Below are 12,625 nucleotides of genomic sequence, written 5' to 3'. Positions count from 1 at the left end.
TGTTGTAAAACAAAGACTTGTGGAGTACATGTACAAACTTGCGTGAAAATTTTAATGCCTGTAGACTGTGATAAGGAAAGCACTCAGTATGCTTGTCTTCATTGGTCAGGGTATTGAGTACAGGAGCAGAGCCATCAGATTACAACTATACAATCTTTGGTCAGATTATACTTGGAGTATTAAGCGCAGTTTTGGTTTCCAGGCTATAGGAAAGATCTCCAAGCTGTAATAAATGAAGAAAAGATCTGTAAGAATGTTGCCAGCTCGAATAGGCCTGAATCATTAAGAAAGGCTGTGACTTTTTGATCTGAAGTACAGGAAACTAACTATGCCTTGCATGCATTCACAAAATCATGAGGGGCACAGACAAGTTAAATCTCTCCATCTCACAAAGTGAATCTAAATGAGAAGACATCAATTAAAGGCAAGAGGAGAAACACCTATAAAGGAACCTGAGGGACATCTTCACATAGCAAATGGTCGGAAGATGGAACAAACGACCAGAGAAGTATTAAAAGCAGGGACAATCTTCAAGTACCTGTCTAAATGCCTTTTGTTCATGGATAACAAAGGTTCTGAAGGATATGAGCCAAATGAGACTAACTTAGTTAGCATAGTCAAGTAGGGCCAAAGGCCTTTGAATTTCCATATTACAACTTTGATCACTTCTGAGAATGACATCACTGATTGTAAAATGTTATGGGGAAAAAAAGAACCGTCATTTATCTATATAATTTTTAAATAAATCCTTTACAATTTTGTACGATTTGATTTATAGAACAGCAGACAACTTTAGTAAAAAAATGAACCTGTAATATCACAAGAAGAAATATCGTTCTGATGCATTTAATTCACATCCACATACAATCTTTTGTGAATATGCCAAAATCTTTTAATTTATGTAAAGACTGCATCACCTGGTATGCAAACTTAAAACTTCCATGTCCTTTGTAAGAGTAATAACCAAGTCCATCAGACTGTATGTGACCTTTCTCTCCATCATAAATGCTTTTGATTCCAACTAAGAAATAATAGGGAATCTTTCTCGGGTTAGGAGATCTTCCAATGTTTATTCCAATTCTTCAGCAACTCTTGTAGGTAACCAATCCTTAGAGGAACAGACAAACTCTGTACTCTCAAAATTTCACCTGGCTGGAGTCAATCAATGTTACATTAAGACATCAACCCTCTTCTCAGCCTTTCTCACTTCAATACTGTTAATTAAATAAATGAATGGGAAACTGGTCAATATTTGTCTTCTTTATTCCAGATCCTTGGCCCCTGCAATTTTAGTCACAGATTTCAAAAACTGACAAATCTTAAATGTGACACAAAGCACTGAGTTCCAAATCATTGTTGACTTCTTCAGTGAAGCATAAAAGATCGTCTTGTACAAAAATATCTGGAAAACAAAAATCTAACATCCCCCAGTTCATAATGTCACCCTCCAAAATGAAGATTTGCAATGATGCTGCTGAAAAACAGCATCCAGGGCCCAAAACAAGCTTTTCAAGTGAAGCATCACTTCACTTTTACATCCACAGGACCTATTTACTGCATCTGGTGCTCTCTTTGTGGCCTTCTCTACATCAGAGAGACCAGTCACAGATTGGGAGATTGCTTCGCTCAGCACCTCCTCCACGTCCACAACAACAGTGACCACCCAGTAGCCAACCATTTCAATTGGTCACACTCCCAGACTCACATGTCTGTCCATCGCCTTATGTACTATCCCACCCTGACCACCCGCAAGCTGGAGGAACAACACCTTATTTTTCCGTTTGGGCACTCTCCAGCCAGATGACCTTAACATTGACTTATTTGCTTTCTGCTGAACTTGGTCGCCTTTTCTTTCTCCTCCTCCTTTCCAGTTCTTCCCTCCCTTCCCCCTTACCCACCCAGCCATCCCTCCTCCACCTCACTGCTGCTGTCCTCTCCCTCCACCTATGATTTCCTGCCTTTGCCACCTCCCCTCCTCTTCTGTTCGGACGCCTCCCAGCATTCTCTCATACCTTGATGAAGGACTCAAGCCAGAAACATCGGTCGTGTATTTTTACCTTTGCTACATAAAGGACACTGTATGACCTTCTGAGCTTCTCCAGCATTTTGTGCTTTTACTTCAACCATGGTGTCTGTAGATTTTTGTAATTTACTACTGTGGAAAAAGACCATCACTTTACAAATCTTGGGGCTCTCTCTCGGTAAAAGGAGACAGCAATGACAAAATTTACATTTATCCCGTGTGCCCATGCATTCAGCCAAAAGTAGGATTGAAGATCAAAATGTCAAGCATTTCACCAAGATCATGGTCAACTGAGCATCAATGAGCCCCATCCTAATGTATGCTTTGGAGACAAAGACAACTAACAGTATGAACCTCAAAGTAATTTTCCCAATTTCACAGGATAAGCAAAACAATCTCAGGGAGTTAAATTTCTAGGAACCTATAGGAAGTAGGGACAATAACATGGTTGAATTCAATTTCAAATTTGAAAAGGAAAAAACAATGTTATCGGATGTATTACTTTTTCAGCAGAATAAATGAAATTATGGTGGCATGAGGAAAGAACTGGCTCAGGTTGACTGGAAAAGCAAACTAGTTGGAGGAAAGAGAAGGATTGGAAGATATTTTTGCAAATAATAAAGACATGCAGAATAGATATATTCCAAGGAAAAGGAAATTAGTCAAAGGAAAGATGGTACCAACGTGGCTAACAAAAGAAGTTAAGGCTAATATAAAAAAGTAAAGGGGAGGGCATACAAGGAAGCTAAAACTAATGGGAAATCAGAGGTCTAGGATTCCTTTAGAAACTTACTGAAAGAAATAAAGAAAGTCATAAGGAAAGGAAAGATAAGTTATGAAAGGAGATTGGCAAACAATATTTAAAAAGATATTGAGTTTTTTTTAATATATAAAGAATAAAAGGGAGAGTCGTTGGAATAGGACCGATAGAAAACGATGCTGGGGAAATTACAATGGGTTATAAAGATTAGGTAGAAGGATTAAACCAATATTTTACATCTTTATTCACTGTGGAAGACATTAGTCTTCCTGACAGACAGAGACTTCAGGGAGTAGAGTTGGATACAGTTAAAATTGTGCTAGGTAAATTGAATGAATTAAAGATAGATAAATCTCCTGGACCGGAAGAGGTACACCTGCAGGTTTTGAAAGAGGTGGCTTTGGAGATTGAAGATCCATTGGTGGCAATCTTCCAGAAATCAATAGTCTCTGGCATGGTTCCAGGGGATTGGAAGGTTGCAAATGTGGTTCCATTGTACAACAAAGGTGGGAAACAGAAAAAAAGGAAACTAGAGACCTACAAGTCTGATGTCAGTGGTTGGGAAGATGTTAAAATCAATCCACAAGGATGAAGTTATGACAGGATTAGGCTGATAAATAAGATGAATGTCCATGGAATTACAGGGATACCATTAGACTGGATATAAAATTGGCTAATAGGTAGAAAGCAAAGGGTTGAAATTAAGGGATCCCTTTCAGGATGGCTGCCTCTAACAAGCGGTGTTCAGCTGGGGTCAGTCTTGGGGCCACTGCTGCTAACAATTTATATTAACGATTTGGATTGTAGAATTAATGGTTTTGTGGCCAAATTTGCGGATCACACTAAAATAGGTGGCGGAGCAGGAACTGTTGAAGAAACTGTAAAATTGCAGAAGGATATAGAGAGGTTGAGAGACTAGGCAAAAATATAACAGATGAAGTACAATGTTGAGAAGTATTCAGCTCTACATTTTGGCAATGGAAACAATGAGGCAGAGTACTATTTGGTTGGGGAGAAAATTCAATCCTCGGAGGTGCAAAGAGACCTGGGCGTCCTTGTGCAGAGCAATCTAAAAGATTGGATTGGTAGTGAAGAAGGGGAATGCTATGGTAGCATTCATTTCAAGAGCTATAGTGTATAAGAGTAGAGAGGTGTTAATGAGACTCTATGGGGCACTGGTGAGACCCCATTTAGAGAACTGTGTACAGTTGTGGGCCCCCAATCTTAGAAAAGATGTGATGCTGTTGGAGAGTGTGCAGAAGAGATTTACTAGGATGATTCCTGGAATGCATGGGCTGGCGTATAGGTAGCATTTGACAGCTCTTGGGTTGTATTCGTTGGAATCTAGGAGAACGAGGGGGGAATCTAGGAGAACGAGGGGGGAATCTCATAGACATTTCAAATATTGAAAGATTTTGATAGACTGAATGCGGATAAGATGTTTCCCTTGTTGGGTGAATCAAGGACAAGGGGTCTTAGTCTTAAAATTAGTTATCCAATAAAAATCAGAGAGGAAGAAGAACTGGTAGTGGATCTGTGGAATTCACTGCTGCACAAAGCAGTGGAGGCCACGTCACTGGAACTATTTAAACAGGATATGAATAAGTAGTTTATTAGTAAGACCTAGGAGGGGAGGCAGACCCCTCCAGCCCGGGTAAGAAACCTGCATAGGAGAAGGCCACTCCGATTAAAACCTACGACCCAAGGACCTCGCTGCCACGTCCCAGCTTGCTTGGCCACGGCACACGAACCATGGGTGTAAAGGGTGGGGCCAGTACTGCGCGCACTGCACTCCACATGAAAGCTCCTTTGCGCAGGCCCGAGGACAGGTCCACCGTCCTCCCCCTCCACGTCCTCCCCCTCCACGTCCTCCCCCTCCACGTCCTCCCCCTCCACGTCCTCCCCCCCCACGTCCTCCCCCCCCACGTCCTCCCCCCCCACGTCCTCCCCCCCCACGTCCTCCCCCCCCACGTCCTCCCCCCCCACGTCCTCCCCCCCCACGTCCTCCCCCCCCACGTCCTCCCCCCCCACGTCCTCCCCCCCCACGTCCTCCCCCCCCACGTCCTCCCCCCCCACGTCCTCCCCCCCCACGTCCTCCCCCCCCACGTCCTCCCCCCCCACGTCCTCCCCCCCACGTCCTCCCCCCCCACGTCCTCCCCCCCCACGTCCTCCCCCCCCACGTCCTCCCCCCCCACGTCCTCCCCCCCCACGTCCTCCCCCCCCACGTCCTCCCCCCCCACGTCCTCCCCCCCACGTCCTCCCCCCCCACGTCCTCCCCCCCCACGTCCTCCCCCCCACGTCCTCCCCCCCCACGTCCTCCCCCCCACGTCCTCCCCCCCCACGTCCTCCCCCCCACGTCCTCCCCCTCCACGTCCTCCCCCTCCACGTCCTCCCCCTCCACGTCCTCCCCCTCCACGTCCTCCCCCTCCACGTCCTCCCCCTCCACGTCCTCCCCCTCCACGTCCTCCCCCTCCACGTCCTCCCCCTCCACGTCCTCCCCCTCAAAAGATGCTCACAAACTCAAGCTAGCATGTTGGAACATCAGAACCATGCTAGACAAGGATGACAGCCACCGACCTGAACGTCGGTCTGCCCTCATTGCACATGAACTCGTCAGACTTGACATCGACATAGCCGCTCTCAGTGTAGTCCGCCTGGCAGATGTAGGCAGCCTCCAAGAACGCGGCGCGGGCTACACACTCTACTGGTCTGGCAAGCATTTGGATGAACGACGCCTATCTGGTGTAGGCTTCATGGTCAAGAACTCCATTGCCTCCAAACTCGAAAACCTCCCGACAGGCCACTCGGACCGGATCATGTCCATGCGACTCCCCCTTCAAAACAAGCGTCGCATCACCCTCATCAGTGTCTATGCTCCAACCCTCCAGGCGGAACCAGCAGAAAAGGACAAGTTTTACACTGACCTGCGCAACCTCATTCAACGCACCTCTACAGCCGACAAGGTTGTCATCCTTGGCGACTTCAATGGTCGCGTCGGCAAAGACTCAGAAACCTGGCCAGGAATCCTGGGCAAGCATGGTGTCGGCAAGTGCAACAACAATGGGCGCCTCCTGTTGGAGCTCTGCGCAGAACAGCGGCTTGTCATTACAAACACCCTTTTTCAGCAGAGGGACAGCCTGAAGACTACCTGGATGCATCCCCGATCCAAACACTGGCACCTCCTGGACTACGTCCTGGTGCGAGAAAGAGACAAACAAGATGTGCTCCACACCAGGGTCATGCCCAGCACGGAATGCCACACTGACCACCGGCTGGTTCGCTGCAAGCTCAACTTTCACTTCAAGCCAAAGCCCAGGAACAGTAAAGCCCCCAGAAAGAGGTTCAATGTTGGAAACCTGCAGTCAGACAAAGTGAGAGGAAACTTCCAGGCAAACCTCAGAGCAAAGCTCGACGATGCAATCCGCCTCACGGACTTGTCCCCTGAAACCCTCTGGGATCAGCTGAAGACTACCATACTGCAATCCACTGAAGAGGTACTGGGCTTCGCCTCCAGGGAAAACAAGGACTGGTTCGACGATAACAGCCAGGAAATCGAGGAGCTGCTGACAAAGAAGCGAGCTGCCCACCAGGCTCACCTTACAAAGCCATCCTGTCCAGAGAAGAAACAAGCCTTCCGTCGCGCATGCAGCCATCTTCAGCGCGAACTCCGGGAGATCCAAAATGAGTGGTGGACTAGCCTCGCCAAGCAAACCCAGCTCAGCGCGGACATTGGCGACTTCAGGAGTTTCTATGAGGCTCTAAAGGCTGTGTACAACCCCTCACCCCAAGTCCAAAGCCCACTGCGCAGCTCAGACGGCAAAGTCTTCCTCAGCGACAAGATCTCCATCCTCAACCGATGGTCAGAACACTTCCAATCTCTTTTCAGTGCCAACCGCTCAGTCCAAGATTCCGCCCTGCTCCAGCTCCCTCAACAGCCCCCAAGGCTAGAGCTGGATGAGGTCCTCACCCAGGATGAGACATATAAGGCAATTGAACAACTGAAAAGTGGAAAAGCAGCAGGTATGGATGGAATTCCCCCAGAGGTCTGGAAGGCTGGCGGCAAAACTCTGCATGTCAAACTGCATGAGTTTTTCAAGCTTTGTTGGGACCAAGGAAAACTGCCTCAGGACCTTCGTGATGCCATCATCATCACCCTGTTCAAAAACAAAGGCGAGAAATCAAACTGCTCAAACTACAGGGGAATCACGCTGCTCTCCATTGCAGGCAAAATCTTCGCTAGGATTCTCCTAAATAGAATAATACCTAGTGTCGCCGAGAATATTCTCCCAGAATCACAGTGCGGCTTTCGCGCAAACAGAGGAACTACTGACATGGTCTTTGCCCTCAGACAGCTACAAGAAAAGTGCAGAGAACAAAACAAAGGACTCTACATCGCCTTTGTTGACCTCACCAAAGCCTTCGACACCGTGAGCAGGAAAGGGCTTTGGCAAATACTAGAGCGCATCGGATGCCCCCCAAAGTTCCTCAACATGGTTATCCAACTGCACGAAAACCAACAAGGTCGGGTCAGATACAGCAATGAGCACTCTGAACCCTTCTCCATTAACAATGGAGTGAAGCAAGGCTGTGTTCTCGCACCAACCCTCTTTTCAATCTTCTTCAGTATGATGCTGAACCAAGCCATGAAAGACCTCAACAATGAAGAAGCTGTTTACATCCGGTACCGCACAGATGGCAGTCTCTTCAATCTGAGGCGCCTGCAAGCTCACACCAAGACACAAGAGCAACTCGTCCGTGAACTACACTTTGCAGACGATGCTGCTTTAGTTGCCCATTCTGAGCCAGCTCTTCAACGCTTGACGTCCTGTTTTGCGGAAACTGCCAAAATGTTTGGCCTGGAAGTCAGCCTGAAGAAAACTGAGGTCCTCCATCAGCCAGCTCCCCACCATGACTACCAGCCCCCCCAAATCTCCATCGGGCACACAAAAGTCAAAACGGTCAACCAGTTTACCTATCTCGGCTGCACCATTTCATCAGATGCAAGGATCGACAACGAGATAGACAACAGACTCGCCAAGGCAAATAGCACCTTTGGAAGACTGCACAAAAGAGTCTAAAAAAACAATCAACTGAAAAACCTCACAAAGATAAGCGTATACAGAGCCGTTGTCATACCCACACTCCTGTTCGGCTCCGAATCATGGGTCCTCTACCGGCATCACCTACGGCTCCTAGAACGCTTCCACCAGCGTTGTCTCCGCTCCATCCTCAACATTCATTGGAGCGCCTTCATCCCTAATATCGAAGTACTCGAGATGGCAGAGGCCGACAGCATCGAGTCCACGCTGCTGAAGATCCAGCTGCGCTGGATGGATCACGTCTCCAGAATGGAGGACAATCGCCTTCCCACGATCGTGTTATATGGTGAGCTCTCCACTGGCCACCGTGACAGAGGTGCACCAAAGAAGAGGTACAAGGACTGCCTAAAGAAATCTCTTGGTGCCTGCCACATTGACCACCGCCAGTGGGCTGATCTCCCCTCAAACCGTACATCTTGGCGCCTCACAGTTCGGCGGGCAGCAACCTCCTTTGAAGAAGACCGCAGAGCCCACCTCACTGACAAAAGACAAAGGAGGAAAAACCCAACACCCAACCCCAACCAACCAATTTTCCCCTACAACCGCTGCAACCGTGCCTGCCTGTCCCGCATCAGACTTGTCAGCCACAAACGAGCCTGCAGCTGACGTGGACATTTACCCCCTCCATAAATCTTCGTCCGCGAAGCCAAGCCAAAGAAAGTAAGGGTATCAAGGGATATGGGAAAAAGGCTGGAAATTGGAACTAGGCAATGAACATACTTCATCTTAGTGTAGAGTCATGGAACAGATTCGATGGACCTAGTGGCCTGCTTCAGTTCCTTTAACTTGTGATTAAAACTCTGATCATACTTAATTTTCTCCAATGGGCAGGACACATCAGCCTGGACTCAAAAAACAAGCAATCTGATCCATACTCCAACTGGGTGAAAGATTTACAGAACAAAAAAAAGTGCAATCTCTCATTCTAATTGAAAAACTGAAACATTACCAGTATATGGGAATGTTTTTGTCATGGCATCTTAAAATGGAGAATCTAAAACATGGAAAGTCTCTAGGACAGGACTATATTAAGGCTATGCAAAAACTGCAAAAGTACTTCCCAAGATCGTGATATATGGCGAGTTCTCCACTGGCCACCAAGACAGAGGTGCACCAAAGAAGAGGTACAAGGACTGCTTAAAGAAATCTCTTGGTACCTGCCACATTGACCACCGCTAGTGGGCTGATATCGCCTTCAACCATGCATCTTGGCGCCTCACAGTTCAGCGGGCTGCAACCTCCTTTGAAGAAGACCGCAGAGCCCACCTCACTGACAAAAGACAAAGGAGGAAAAACCCAACACCCAACCCCAACCAACCAATTTTCCCTTGCAACCACTGCAACCGTGCCTGCCTGTCCCGCATCGGACTTGTCAGTCACCAACGAGCCTGCAGCAGACGTGGACATACCCCTCCATAAATCTTCGACCACGAAGCCAAGCCAAAGAGTGAACAACATGCCAAACAAACCACCCTCCTTCCTAAACTGTATAGAAAACAGTTGCCGCCTCAGAATCTAAAGAAATATCACAAGTCATTCACAACACAAGGGCATCTAACAATGGGGCAACATTGTCATTGAGATCATATAGAAACATATAGGATTATGAAGCGTATGGATAGGATAGATGTAGGAAGGTTTTTTGAGTTGGCCGGGGAAACTAAAACGAGAGGACACAGTCTCAAGATTCGGGGGAGTAGATTTAGGACAGAGATGAGGAAAAATAATTTTTCCCAGAGAGTAGTGAATGTTTGGAATTCTCTAACCAGGGAAGTGGTTGAGGCTGCCTCAACCATTAAACATATTTCAAATTCGGTTAGATAAATTTTTACACGATAGAGGAATTAGGGGATATGGGGAGAAGGCAGGTAGGTGGAGTTAGGTCATAAATTAGATCAGCCATGATCGTATTGAATGGCGGAGCAGGCTCGATGGGCCATTTTTGGCCTACTCTTGTTCATACTTCCTATGTTTCTATGTTCCTATATCAATTCAGCAATCTGCTGGGATAAGCTGGGATAAAAATGGACAAGATTCCAATCACAAACAGCAATCTGCACTGCTGACTTCAGATTACAAATAAATATCAAGTTCATTGAACGTGTTAGTCTCATCTTGTTGAGGGCTGATCCCTATACATTTAAATGGAAACAAAATAGAAAAAGTATGCAAGAAATAGTTAATCCAAGAAATAATGGTCAAAAACTTTATCTTTCCTCTTTCACAGTTTCATTCCTGGATTTTCAAATTCCAGTGTCATTTTGTTTTATAGGCTTTGGCTAAATTCTAAACAAAATAAAAATTGATATGTGGCTTTAGTTTCTCACAATTTAGATTTTGCTTTTTTTTTACAGTCTTTGGCTTGGCTTCGCAGACAAAGATTTATGGAGGGGTAAAGTCCACGTCAGCTGCAGGCTCGTTTGTGGCTAACAAGTCCAATGCAGGACAGGCAGACACGGTTGCAGCTGTTGCAAGGGAAAATTGGTGGGTTGGGGTTGGGTGTTGGGTTTTTACTCCTTTGTCTTTTGTCAGTGAGGTGGGCTCTGCGGTCTTCTTCAAAGGAGGTTGCTGCCCACCGAATTGTGAGGAGCCAAGATGCACGGTTTGAGGGGAGATCAGCCCACTGGCAGTGGTCAATGTGGCAGGCACCAAGAGATTTCTTTAGGCAGTCCTTGTACCTCTTCTTTGGTGCACCTCTGTCTCAGTGGCCAGTGGAGAGCTCGCCATATAACACGATCTTGGGAAGGCGATGGTCCTCCATTCTGGATACATGACCTACCCAGCGCAGTTTGATCTTCAGCAGCGTGGATTCGATGCTGTCGGCCACTGCCATCTCGAGTACTTCGATGTTGGAGATGAAGTAATTTATTGCAAACATGCTTTTTACATAATATTTTAACAACATAAATGTTTCTACATTCAATGTTGTGAAATAAATTGCTGAATGTCATTGACAGGTAAATTAACAGACAACAAGTTCATCCTAATTTTAAAATCAAAATTGGAAAAAATTAAACAAACTAACCACATTACAGCAACAGCAATATTTTTCATTACTGTGGCATCCCACCTTACAAATTCAAACCCAAAAAAATGTTGCCCTCAAACTGAAAGCATCACTCTTTCTGGATCATAGCTCCACAAGTTTCAACAATTCCTCAGTGCAAAGTGCATGTAGCTAACTCAACAAGGACTGGGCATCAAACATCTGTACTGATCTTTGTAAACTCATGAAATTTAAAAAAAATGGCTTCATACACCTGGACTCACCTTGCCAGTGCTTTGGAGAATGGTAGTTCTTGTTCGCCATACTCTCTCTCTACTGACAATATCTCTGGTTACATCTACTTCAGAATCTACAAAACTTCTTTGCTTCAAAGCTGCAATGTCATCATCTAGATCTGTCTTAATAGTGGACCTTTTTTTGGCCATGATCTTAGCTTTAATAGCAGCAATCTTCTCAACAGACATCGCCTCTGATAATGACCTAGAAGCACAAAAAAAAGTTCCATGTTTGGTTTTATCACAATCTATAATTCACACAAATAATCCAATTTAAAAACTAAATTATACTTTGTTACAACAGAGAGATTTTTTTGTGATCAAGCAACAAATGAACAAACCTCTGAGAATATTTTCTCAAGAGGCCAAGCATTCTGAAATTCATGATACCACTTATACATTTAGAGCAAAAAAACGTCTTCAGTATATCTTAAATGCACAGACATGATAAATTCTCACCTTGTCCCTTATCATATCCAATTAACATTTTGTTGGTCTGGATTCCTCCCCCATTGTTTGAATTCTGAGATTTTTCTGATGTTTTTGATTTTTTTCCTTGAGGAAGGGCTCAGGCCTGAAACATGGGCAATATATATATCCTATAGATGCTGAAAAGACCTGCTGAGTTCCTCCAGCATTTTGGTGCATTTGCTACAATCACAGCATCAGTTCAGTTGATCCACTGCGAAATCTCTTCAAGGGATACCTACCCTGAAGAAGTTCTCCTCTCTTTGAAGAGAGTACTATGAGAGTCTCTCTCACTGCTCCCCATCTGCATTGCCTGCTTTTCTGAAGCTCTACGATCACATTCTCTCCCATACTTACTTCCACAGCCATGTGTCTTTACTGACTACTTGCCTTTGCTGTCATCTGGTGCCACATAGATTCCAGCTCCGGTTCCAAGTCTTCCATTTTGGCCCCCACTGGATCTCTTCGATTTTCCCACCGTATCCTATGGACTACCCTCAGCTCAATGCACAGGTACCAGCAGACCCTTGTTCTCTCGCTACCACAGCTCTGTACCTCACTCACCTCAATCAGCCGCAGACCTCTCCTACACTTCATCAACCGCCAATTCTACACACACCTGGCATTCATCAAGGATTGGAAATTCACTTCCGTGGAATTGCTGTCTTAGAGATGCCCCACGTTGTTCTCCATTTTGGCCCTGGCGTTTTAGAGAACTGAGATCCTGACGTGGATCTCCACCTTGGTCTTGGTAACCTACAGAATCAAGCCTCTGACATGAATTTTCACCCTGAACCCATCGGACTACAGGACTGGGCTTCATATGTGGGTCTCTGTTTTGGCCCTGGCAACCTACCAAATCGAGCCTCCAACGTGAACTTTCACCCTGATCTCTGTGACTTACAGAACCGAGCTTCAGACGTGGGTCTCCACCTTGGCCCCTTCAACCTACAGGACCAAGCCTACATCCCACCCAGGCTCCAGGAGTGCACA

At 46.0% G+C, this 12,625-nt stretch overlaps 1 protein-coding gene across 1 annotated transcript in view; it reads right to left on the bottom strand.

Moving 5' to 3' along the window:
* cdc73 (cell division cycle 73, Paf1/RNA polymerase II complex component, homolog (S. cerevisiae)) overlaps positions 1 to 12,625 on the bottom strand; it is a 328,288-nt gene that overhangs the window by 268,560 nt on the left and 47,103 nt on the right. Inside the window, exon 7 of the mRNA XM_069937837.1 lies at positions 11,153 to 11,369. Within this exon, the coding sequence (XP_069793938.1) occupies positions 11,153 to 11,369 (217 nt within the window). The remainder of the gene's footprint in view (positions 1 to 11,152; positions 11,370 to 12,625) is intronic.

This window comes from Narcine bancroftii, chromosome 5, assembly GCF_036971445.1.
Source record: "Narcine bancroftii isolate sNarBan1 chromosome 5, sNarBan1.hap1, whole genome shotgun sequence".
Taxonomy (NCBI): domain Eukaryota; kingdom Metazoa; phylum Chordata; class Chondrichthyes; order Torpediniformes; family Narcinidae; genus Narcine; species Narcine bancroftii.
Note: the sequence above shows the minus strand (reverse complement) of the source record. Positions and strands in the feature narration are given on the sequence as shown.